Raw genomic sequence first — 12370 nt, 5'->3', positions numbered from 1 at the left:
GCTTTTCTAGTCATTGTTAGCCATGTCTAAATTTAAATTTTTAGAGATGGCACAAACCTTTTGCTTTTTGGAATACTTTAAAAATATTTGAAAGTTTTAAATGCATAAAATTTAATAAAGAGTAGCCTAATTGACTATTTTTGCTTTATCAGCACAACATAACCATTGTTCACATGCCTGGAAAAAGACCTTTTGGTCAGAGTCTTGTCTATATCTATGTCAATGGACAACAGAAGGTTTCTGCCCCTCTCAGGTTTCCTGCAATGAATGAAGTAAGTACATATAACAAATCTATATTAAAAGGTCCATAGAATCATAGGAGGGAATACTAAAGTATTTGCTGAGCTGTTTCAGTTTAATATGAATGTTATTTTGTTTATTCTGAACCTTCCTGACTTCTTGCCTTACTATTTCAGTAGCCTCCTAATTCATCTCCCTGCTCAAGTATCCAAAGTGCCAAAGTAATTTTTTAAAAATGTAGGTCTATGCTTATCATTCTTTACTTAGTGAATTCTTAAATGCCAGAGTTCACATTTAATCCTGAAAGTAATTCAAGATTCCTGAATTACTAAACTCCAGTGTCATTTACAGAGCTTCACCATCTGACCTGTTACTATTTCCTCTTCACCTCCACTTTTTGGAGTCTCTGCTTTCCTTCAACATTCAAGTTAAGTGCTACTTTGGGTCCAAAGCTTTTCTGGGTTCCCCTTCAGAATTATTTTGTCTGTTTTGAATATACTGATGATATAGATGAGTGTGTTTTCTTCTCGTTTAAATTCCCTGAGGGCAAAAATTCTTACAGTTATGCCTTGGATCCTCAGCACTGGTGCTTAATCAGTGCTTGTTGATAGATATTTATAAAGGGTGGTGACCAACTGTTCAATAGACTAGTTCAACTTAAATCATAATGTTATACTTAAAATTTGCTTTTCATCATAAACAGATTCTAGAAGCATTGTGGAACCATCTTCTCAGAAGTTGTTATTTTTCTGAGTTAACTTAAGAGTACTTTTATTTTTAAAAAATTTTATTCTGAATCTTACAGACATTGCCAACCATTAGTTTTTTGTGTGCAGAACAGAAAAAAAGGATTAATATGAAATCATGATTCTCTATTATTTAATGTATAGCTTTCATTTAGAAAACAGTTTAACACGTTAGTGTCAAAAATGCCCTACTTGTTGATATCACCTTCTGAACCTCCTTTTGTTTTCTTCTGTGAATTTTTTCAGAAAATGTTGATTTCCCCCCTTTTTTCCTTCCTTTTTAGTCAACTTTTGTTAGGCCTCCTCTGTCTCCAAATCACAAAGGAAATCATATATTGGCCCTTTCTGAAAATTAACATGTCAATATGCACTTTGCATTTTCCACCTTTCTGTCAGGTAGTAGTAAAGCATGTTCTTTGTTAAAGGCAAAGAATATGGATATTAGAGGACTTATCAAGAGTTTCCTATGAGTTTGTTAATTTTTTTAATTTACCTTCATGATACTTGTCAGAATTACCTTTAACAGTGTGGAGGCATGACATTATTTCCTAATTACAAAAGTTAGAAAAATGGTATTTCTACTAATTTGGAATACCACAAAATTAAAGCCCTTGGAAGTTTTTATTTGTAGATATGGTTATTTGATATTATTTTGATATTTTGGCTATCCTTAATTTTAATTAGTTAATGATAACTTTGATAGTTTTATATAATAAACATATTCTTTTTTTTTCCCCTTAGCCTTTTACTTTATGTTGTATTGGCTCAGCTGGACAAAGAACAACCACACCCCCTCCATCCCAAATCCCAGACCCACCTTTTTCCTCTCCAATTACTCCTCACCGAACATCATTTGGTGGAATTCTGGCTTCAGCCTCCTGGGGAGGAACACCTGAAAAATCAGAGTTGCTAACCAAGTTAATTTCAGCTGGTACTCAAGATAGCGAATGGGGATGTCCAACATCTCTAGAAGGTCAACTTGGGTCAGTAATCATCTTCCATGAAGCACTACATCCTCCTCAGGTGAAATTATTGTATTTGGCAGGTAAGTATCAAAAGATACACAGCTTTGGAGTACTTATCTCCCAGACCTTCAATACTATGCCTAATCATAGCTAGAAGAAAAAAATGCTATATTCATCAATACTTCAGGAAGCCATGATTTCATTTAAATGGCTGTCTCATTCAATGTAGCTTGCAATCTTAGGAAATTGTGGTCCAAAATCCAAATCACCTGCTTACCAATATTTTGTAGAGGAGTCTCTTAGAACTTTGTTATTCTTCTCCCTTGGAACACTTAATTTCTTTACTTGTCCTATATTCAAACCTTTCCACTTTGGTGAAGTCTTTCTAGAATTAGCAGTTTTCTGGCATTATCTTTAAGAACCTAAGGTCACTTCCATGGCATCAGAGGCTTAATGGATGATGATATATTATTAGTAGTAGTAATATACAAAAGTAAACAGCCATATCTTTTTGGAAGAAAAATATATTATCATACTGTATTTAATATTAGATTTGAATAAATTGATTAAACAAAACATGCATAATTTTATATAGGAAAATAGCTAATTCTAGTGCATATAAATTAGTATAAGTGAAGAATTCATGATATAATAGAATTTATACTTCAATATTTAAGATAAAGGAAGAAATCTTTGTTTTGTTCTGGGTCTCATTTCTAAGTTATATTTTTAAAAAATTAAATTTTATTTTCACAAAGATACACATGTTCTCTTTTCCTCAACTTTTCTCTGCTCCTTTCTTCTCTCCACATTACACACTGAGAAAACAAGAAAATAAAAATCCTTATTAAAAATCTGAAGTCAGGCAAAACAAATTCCTGAACTGGTAATATGTGAATCATGTTTTGAACTTAGTTATTCTTACTTTTGGACCTTGCTTATTTGGAAAATTTTTACCTAGAATTTAGTCTTTTGTCCAATAGTTTGTAGTAGCAGTATCACCAGTTAAAGGATTATATTCAGAATATTCTGTGAGAACAGAGATATTTAAATAGCACTTGTAACTTTTGAGATAACTGAGGATTTTCAAAATTGGTGTTAAAATCCCACCATTAGTTGAAACTTTGGAACACTTAAAGGGGCATTTGTAATCTAAAGAGAAGGCGGTATGTTATAAATGTTGAGGGAGGAAGATTGGTGTTAAATCTTGCTTTTAATACATATGAGGTGTATGTGGACAAGTTATGTTGCTTCTCAGTGTATTGTGTTGTAGACTCTTAACCTTTCAGGGTCCAGGGTACTTCACTAAGAAAAGTAAAATGCAGGAGCTACTGGGTAGGGGAGGGAGATCCATGGACTGATGAAATTGCAGGTCTGCACACATACAAAAAGGAACCCAAAATAACAATCAAAAAATCTGGAATTTAGATTTAGGTGGTACTAGAGGCACTTAGAGTAATTAATAGGTTTAGAGAACAGGGAATCTTTTGTGCAGTTGACATCGTTAGAGTGAACTTTTCAGTTTGAGTAAGTTTTGGGAGATAGGAAGACAACCTCAAACTAGACTCCTTTGTAGTTCTCCTACTTAATAGCAGTCTTGTGTCCATTTGAGCTACTAGAAGCTCTTTACTTTCAATTCAGCTTTTGTGGATAACACAACTAGGTCAGCAAGCACTTATTAGATGCTTATATAAAAAGGACTGTACTCTGCTAGGACCAGGAATGCAAAGAAAGGCAAAAAAATGTGGTTTCTTCCCTCAGAGTGTTCTCATTTTGTGGGGAGGGGATCTGCATATAGGATATATTCAACTTAAGATGGTTATCCCAGAGTGAAAAACTAGTAGTTGGGGTGGAGGTGGGTTAAGACCCAGATAGACTTATAACAGAAAGAAGGTAGGATCTGAGCTGAATCTTGAAATGAGGCAAGGTTATGGAGGTGAAGAGTGAAAATATTCCTGTCATGGGAGAAGGCTCATGAAAAGGGATGGAGCTGGGAAAATGGTATCTTATGTAAGAAACATTATATTACATAGTACCTAGCAAAATATCAGTTTGCAAGTATGTGAAGTATAGTGATTTTTTTTTTTTTTCAGGTCCAAACTGCTTAAGTCCTTGGAAATCCCCGGAATTTGAAATGCCAGATCTGCCTAGTAAAATTCTTATTTATTACACACCAAAGGTTAGAATAAATTATTTTTTGCTCTAATTATATATTTTGGCTTACTAGTTTTCAAAGGAAGTTGGGAATCTTTGAAGTGGATTTAAAGCTCTGAAGATCAAGTCTAATTCTAGCTTTTTCCATGGAACATAAAAATGTTTCATTTTCACAGAACAAACTGGTTTTTGTAACTTTTTTTCTTGTTTTATGTTTTCATTGCATAAATTAATGATATTAAGCAAGATGTGTCCATAATTAATGTATTGCTCAAGGTCACCCTTTCACTTTTCAGGAATGAAAGATGAAATAGAATTGAGCTATGCTTTCATCATGCTTTGTTCAATAAAATGACTGTTATCTTGGGCAAGTCATGTAGCCTTTATTTGCCTCAGTTTCTTCTATAAAATGGTAATAATAGTAACACTTTCCTTCTAAGGTTTTTTTATGATAAGTACATACTATATAAATACTAGCTACTATCATCATCTTCATTACTGTTATTAAATGAACTTAACTGATAGGGGGAAAAAAGACATTTCCTATTCTTTTTCATATTTTTTCATCTATTTACTTGTCATTTTATTTTGTTGAGTGGTTGCAGTTTGGGTGGATTTTTCTAGTGGAAATGAGCCGGAAAGAGCAGTACCTCAGTGCCTGAGAAATGATTTTGTTTCAGCCCAGCTTCTTCAGCTGTGGTTTTTGACCATATATGGGGCCTCATAACTGAATTTGGTGGGGAGGGGGTGTTTACAAAATTGTGATTTATTATCAGTAAATGTTTGATTTGTATGTCTGTTTTATGTATCTGTATCCCTGGGGTCACATAAAAATTTTGTGGGCAAAAAGGGTCATGAGTGGAAAAAGTTTAAGAAGTCTAGATTTATAGATGTTTATAGAATTTATAGAATAATGGTTCATAGAAATTGGTGATCAATAAATGTTTGTTGTATGTTGAAAAACATGCGCATTCACAAAAGCTATGGGTATGAAACAAATGTATTTACTGGCCTTATTAATTCAAGAAAAAATTACAACTAAATTTATAAAATTGGGCCTAAATGCTAAAATTGCTTATATAAATGCTAAAAACACAACTTCTGTGTTCTAATACTATCTTTTCCTAATTTTTAAATGAAAAGCTAATCTATGCTCTGAAAAAATATTGTATGATATTGGTCCATCTCCCTGATTTCACCAATGAAAAAATTGAGGCATTGAGTATGTATCAGACATCACACAAGTAGTAAAAAGAGTAGAGCTATCCAGGTCTCTGACTTTAATATAGGATTCCTTCCCATCTATTCCCCTGTGTTTGGAATGTCATCTGGAAATCAAAAAGTTAATGATGATAAAATAAAAAAGGCTAGCTTATCAACGAGAAGGATATTAACTCTTTAAAGAACTTTTCCCCTGTTATAGTTCTATAATCATAGGCACATATAGTACTCCAGGTACACTTAGACTATATCTATTGTATTCATGTCACTTCAATTCAATAAGTCTATCCTGTTAAAAAAATTGTATGTTATTTTTTATTAATTACCCTTAAAGAACATAAAATCTTACTGAGAAATAAGCATGTATCTTGAAGAGTTCATTCCAAGTTCATTCCGACATATAAATGAACATATTCCAACATATGAACATAAAGAATAGAAAATGTAGTCAACAAACATTTTTTAAGCACTTGTAGGAAATGAGGCTTGCAGAGATTAAAAATAATAATTTCTTGCTTATAAGAAGCTTATATTTTATTGTAAGAAACAAAATACAGAGATGTTGAATACACAGAGTACATCCAAGGTAATATTGGGGAGGAATTAACTAGCTGGAGGGACCCAGTAAGTGTTTACTATTCACATTTTTAGTTTTCAGTTGATAACCTATGGTACTCCTTCAGCTTTCCCTCTACTCTGTCTTTTCATATTACTGCCCTGTACTGTGATATACCCTTGATAATACAATCTAACTAGTTTATCTGTTTCTTCATATATGATATTCTCTCTCCTGCAAATGTGTGTCTTTGTGTGAGTGGATCCCCAAGTTAAACACATTTCTGACATCTAGACCTGAGCTTCCTTCAAAGCATAATTCAGGTGCCATCTCCAAAGAAGACCTTTTCTGTCCCTGAATCTTACACATACACATACACAGTTATTAATGTTGTACCTTTTAAATATTTTGTACACATTCTTTATTTATCTGTCTGTACATATAGTCTAATCCATGCCCCTTTACCCTGAGAACATAAGCTCTTTGTCTTTGTGTCTGTAGTATTTAATAAAGTACCTTGCATGTAGCAAGTACTGTTGTGAAAATAATCACATTGTTCTGCCAAACTTTTAAAAGAAGGATTTCACTACAACAAATTCATTTCTCAGGTCCTCAGTAGTATAATAGCTGGTATCAATAATGAAATTCTTTATTTTCTGCTTAGTTCATTTAGACAGGCTATTTTGTTCTTGGTACACTACTCAAACATTTAAGTACCTAACATATGCAAAGCATTAGCCTAGATACTAGATATATATCAAAAACTTGCTCTGAAAGACAATTTATTGTAAAATAATAGGAGTGGGGTAGGGAGAATGGGATAAACTTCAACAAGTGATCTGAAATAGGAGATACCACCTATATTGCTATAGGCAATATAAAGAAAAGTAAGACTGCCTTCAATGAGAAGATGGTTGTGTTTTGAATTATGACAAATTAATTTCATGCTTTTCTGTTGGAATGGAACCCAATTTCATAGAAAACTTTTAGATTCTTTGAATAAATATGAAATTACATTTATTATAAGTTCGCTGAATTAACATCACTGAAATCCTTTTAAGGTAATTTCTGAGAGGCTTCATATAAATAATAGTTGTTGGTGTCTTGAGGGAAATTAATTCATATGTCTATAATTGGTCTTTTAATATTTATGTTTTAAACCTAAAATGTTAGTTAGCATTTGAAAGACCCTTAGAGATCATCTAAACCAAAATCCTCATTTTATAGTTGAAACATTTTAGAATCAGAGAGGTAAAGGGATTTGTTTAAAGTCACACAGCTAGTAAGTGCTGGACATGGGTCTAGAACATAAGTCTGTTAATTTACTGACTTGCTTTCACTAAGTTGGCTTCTTTTGTTGTTTTTCACGGTTATTTTTGGGGTGGTCATGGTATAAAATGGTGTTGCTATAAAGGAATCTTTCTGGGGTTTCATTCCTGATCCATATATTTAAAAGGTATATAGAGAATGGGAGTATTAGAGTTTGTAACATGGCAGTCTTATCAGTGACACCATTTAAAATTATTCCTAAATATGCCCTTGCTACTTAGATAATTGTTCCTTTATTTAAAAAGCATTTATTATGTACCTACTGTTACAGATTGTATTAAAATGCTATATTCTGTTTTTCTTGGAATCTTAGGCCTGTAGAAATTCTATCTGCCTTGATTTATCAATCAATTGTTTTCATGGAAGATTGACAGGAAACAAAGTAGTGAACTGGGACATCAAGGTAAATTTATGACAAAAAAAAATAGCTTATTTGAATTTGATGGTCCATAATTAAAGAACTACTGTTGACAACCATCATATGCTTTGAATTCATATTCATGGTAGCATTTATCAAATTTCAGTAGAATGTTTATAGAAACATGCAATTTTGATTAACTGAAAGTTAGTGATCCTCCATGATTGAATTATGACATCCATAATACGTTGATTTAATTAATAATCTTTCTAACAGAAGTATGTTGCCTTCTTTAGAATTTTATTTTGCTTTATAGATATGAATAAAAAATAGTGACTTAATGTGAAATCGAAATCACACTCCCTTTCTTCATAGGGAAGAAAAAAATTATCTTTCATTAACAAGAAATAGAAATAGTTGTCAGTCAAATTAATTTAAGATTGTATTTGTACAATCTTCATTCAGTTAAATTCACCAGTTGATAGGCTCATTATAATTTGAACAATTCTTCAAAATTCTATCCTCCCCTTTTTTTTTGATGATGATGAGTTGCTACCTTTTTGAGTCACCTAATTTTCTTAATTTTTATCAAGGATGTTTGCGGTAGTTGAGAGAAAATCTCAGAGTATAGGAGGTACTCACTGAAAAATGATGAGTTATTTATTTAGTTTTTTTACCTCTTGGAGAAGAAATTTCCCTCTTAAAGAAGGATGCAATGCTTTTGTAGTTATAACAGTAAAATTCAGTTTTTCCTGGCGTATTCATGATGTGATGTTTGCCATTATTTAAAACAACTAAGTTCACAACAACATAAGTTTTGCTTATATAGGCTGACTATTTCCTCCTCTGCTTTTCTACTGGTTGTCAACTTGTGGTGCTTCGTATTATCCCTGGATAACAAAAATATACTAAGCTCCCCAGATAGAGCTTTAAATAGCATATCATTTACCATTTTTTCTCTATAAAAATTTATCTTTCTAAAAATATGATTTATAAAAACCAGGGAAAATGTAAAAAAATTTTAAAGGAAGGAACCTTACAGTTTTAATTTTTACATTTCCCATATTGTCTGGCACTGCATATTTCCATATTAGATACTAAATAAATTAATTAATGTCTAATTGTTTACTCCATTCAAGATAAAAACCCTTTCAGTGTAGGAACACATCATTATAACTAACTTTCCCAAACAAAATATTTGAGCAAAATAAAATCCTCTTACTAATATTTATTTTGCATGATCTTTTTCGGAAATATGCAGGATGCTTTCAGAAAAACCTGGAATTTGAAAAGAACAAAACATTTAAAAATAAAAACATAAAATTTCTAGTTTTTATTTAACTTCAATTCAAAACAAATCGGTCTTACAATAGTTATTTTTAATATAAAACTAATTTATTTCTAAATATTAGAAAACTGTCACTTTCTCATAGGTATGTACATGATATTATTTCTATATTATTTTTCATTTTCTAGGTAAAATTTACATTTTGTTTTTTCAGGATGTTATAAATTGCATAGGTGGCTTGAATGTCCTCTTTCCGCTTTTGGAACAAATCAGCTTTTTTGATGGACAGATAACAGAAAGAAATAAGGAAAATATGTTTTCTGAGATGATGACTCCTGTAGAAGGAGACTGGGTAATATTATCTTCTACAAAAGCTTCAGGTACTGTTGCAAGATGGACATGAAATGGACTTTTGGGAAACTGGGAATTAAATAGATGATAAAATTAATTCATTAATACAAAGACAAAAACAGGTACTACATTTACAATGAAATTCCACCCTCCTTTTTACTGAAGTAGTTCAGAAAGTTTTAAGTAGAAAGTATAAGAGAAAATTAAAATTTATGAAGCTTCCATTAGAAATGTAACATAGCCTTGCTATTAGGCAACAAAAACTTTTACTTAAAACCAGTTGCCTCAATGTCATTACATTTTGGAAATAAGACAATAGTCTGAATTCTCTCTCTCTCTCTCTTTCATTCTCTCTAAAATACAAATTTCTCTGATACTTACATTGTACAGATACATGAATAAAATTAATTGAACCCAATTGATACTTAGGAAAATATTGCAATATGAAGTACATTATAAAATAAGAAAGGGATGATAAAAATTATTATAATGTGTTTATTCTACCTGCAATTTTACAGAATCTAGACTAGAGAAGAATTTAATTGCAATGTTTATCCTGGTGGTCAAGCACTTTATTCAGAGACACTCTATCAATCAAGAAAATTTCATTCACTCCCATGGAGCTGCAATACTTGGAGCTTTATTGCAGAAAGTAAGCAAATATGTTATTACATAAAAGTAGATATTTGCCCTGAAAACAATTCTGCTTGCTTTTACATTGATCCAGTAGAATTTGGTGAATTGTTTAGTGAATCTGTTTTTGTAGGAACCTGTCTTATTTTACATTATACAAATATAAAAATCTTTGTGCCATTTTAAGATTTTAATAGCTTAAAACTTTTGAGAGTATAAGCCCTAATAACTTAAAATAGCGCTAAGATTTTGGGAGATTCTCTGTAATGGATAGTCTATAAAAAACACACCTTTTATTTCAGCTCCTAGTATTTGTGGTATTTAATATTGATTTGACATTCTTGATTTTCAGTATTTAGAGTGAAGAAAAACAACTTACTTTTGAAAATAATATCTTAGAATTTTCTGATTAAACCTTGAGAATTGCTTTAATCTTAAATAATATTTTCAATATGTGTTTTTATATCATTATATACAGAAATACACTGATGTGATGGTTTGAAAAGTGGCTTTTAAAGCCACCTGGGTTCAACCCTCTGCCCCTTTAACACTTACTCTTTGAACTCAGCTAATTAATTTATCTCTCAGTGCCTTAGGCAATTTATTAAAATTACAAATTTCAGCGAGGGGAACCTGCATTGGTAAGGAAAGTTCCCTCATTCAAGAGTTCCTTTTATCAATTACATGTCTAAACAGTAGTTTATTAAATTCTGTAATCAAAGTTATCTACTCTGTGACTTTAAACCTTTTTTTGAGTCCTATTATTGTTTGGATTTTAGGTTCCAAGTAACTTAATGGATGTGAATGTATTAGTTGCAGTACAGCTACTAATTGAGCAAGTATCAGTGGAGAAAAATGTTCAACTTCTGCAGCAAATGTATAAATTTTTACTTTTTGATTTTCGTATCTGGAATCGTGGAGATTTTCCCTTTCGGATTGGTGAGATTAAATAAAAGTTACAGTTCTGTTTGAAAAAAATCTAGCAATTTATAGAGTACTTTCCCCTTGGATAAATCTTTTAACAATAAATTTTTATTTTAGGTCATATACAATATCTTTCTACCATTATCAAAGATAGCAGAAGGGTCTTTCGAAAGAAATATGGTGTGCAATTTCTACTGGATACACTTCGAATTCATTATGGGTATGATACCCTTGCTTCTCAGTTTGTATAGTATTCCTCCTTTTCTACCTAAATTACTGGATTATTAACTTTCTAACAATTCTTTCATTTTTTCAAGCCCTTTTTTGTTTTTAAATGGATTTTTCTATTGGGGGTTATTGGGGCTGAAAAGCACTGGTTTCTCATAGTCTTATTATCAAATATAAGAAGATTTTTAATCTGGCATTTAGAGTCCACAGAAAACTGTAGTTTTTGGATTCTGATTAAAAAAATAACACTTCATTTTTACTTTTTTGACTTTCTTCTAGAACTGATTGTAAAGAAAGTAGTGAATTGTCGCCAGAGGATGTCCAAACAATACGGACATCCTTGTATGGGTTGATCAAATACTTCTTGAGCAAAGGTGCTACTCTGGAAGAAATACAGAGCATCATGGGCTACATATCTGTTATCAGTGAAGAAGAACAGGTACTTTGAGATTAATATATTTAAGCATTTATACAGTCAGATTGTAAAAATAAGTTGTATTTACTATTATTTTTACAGCATTTCATTGGATGAATAATTTTTTAACTAGTTACTACATAATATGAATTTATTAAAATAGACAACATTATGCTTGAGTGTGCTAGTTGGGAGTTAGAAAATAATGTCTTAGCATAGAAATTGATTGGTAGCAACAAGTAGGTCTTTCTCTTCAGCAATTTCTCATATGAAATGTATTTTGATTAATCTGCTTTCCAATTCATGTGAACTGTTTATATAGTATGAATAATCAAGAGATGCCAAAACCAAATTTTGTATTAGCATGGTATTTATTATTAGCAAGTATTCATTCAAAAGGCAAATTGTAAATTTATATCTGTTTTACCTTTATGTTATATTCCAAATCTTATGCCTTATAAACTTACTTATATAATTCTTTAGAATTTTTTCTTAATAAGCTCCTCCATTAGTCCTCATGAGAGAGAAGACATTATTCTTGACTTACAGATAAGGAAAATGAGACTCACAGCATTTTCAATCTAAGACATGGCCTTAGACCAGGGCTTTTACACTCTTTTGTGTGTCATGGACATATCTGGCAGTCTAATGAAACCTGTGGAACCCCTTTTCAGAATAAGGTTTTAAATAAATAAAGTACAGAAAATTATAGAGGAAACCAGTTAAACACCTTTTAAGTATCAATTGCTCTCTTAGGCACAGGGAGTACAACAAGATGAAAAACAATAGTTTTTCCTATCCAGGAATCTTAACAGGATAATAAAAGAATAAACTACATGAATCAACCAGCAACCATAGTATGAAGTAAGAGTGCTGTTAGAGGAGTCAGATGGACAAGATTAAGAGATTTAGGGAGGGAGAGGCCATTCTTCTGGTGAGTGTGATTGGGAAAGTGCTTTTGC

The 12370-nt window shown here is 31.6% G+C and overlaps 1 protein-coding gene across 1 annotated transcript in view; it reads left to right on the top strand.

Annotated features, from left to right (window-relative positions):
• The window catches only part of NBEAL1 (neurobeachin like 1), a 199154-nt gene that overhangs the window by 106837 nt on the left and 79947 nt on the right, over positions 1 to 12370 (top strand). The window contains exons 16-23 of the mRNA XM_051983755.1: positions 1728 to 2031; positions 4045 to 4130; positions 7525 to 7614; positions 9072 to 9237; positions 9727 to 9860; positions 10621 to 10780; positions 10883 to 10985; positions 11273 to 11432. Coding sequence (XP_051839715.1) covers positions 1728 to 2031; positions 4045 to 4130; positions 7525 to 7614; positions 9072 to 9237; positions 9727 to 9860; positions 10621 to 10780; positions 10883 to 10985; positions 11273 to 11432 — 1203 coding nt within the window. The remainder of the gene's footprint in view (positions 1 to 1727; positions 2032 to 4044; positions 4131 to 7524; positions 7615 to 9071; positions 9238 to 9726; positions 9861 to 10620; positions 10781 to 10882; positions 10986 to 11272; positions 11433 to 12370) is intronic.

The sequence above is a fragment of the Antechinus flavipes genome, chromosome 3 (genome assembly GCF_016432865.1).
Source record: "Antechinus flavipes isolate AdamAnt ecotype Samford, QLD, Australia chromosome 3, AdamAnt_v2, whole genome shotgun sequence".
In the NCBI taxonomy this organism is placed as follows: domain Eukaryota; kingdom Metazoa; phylum Chordata; class Mammalia; order Dasyuromorphia; family Dasyuridae; genus Antechinus; species Antechinus flavipes.
Note: the sequence above shows the minus strand (reverse complement) of the source record. Positions and strands in the feature narration are given on the sequence as shown.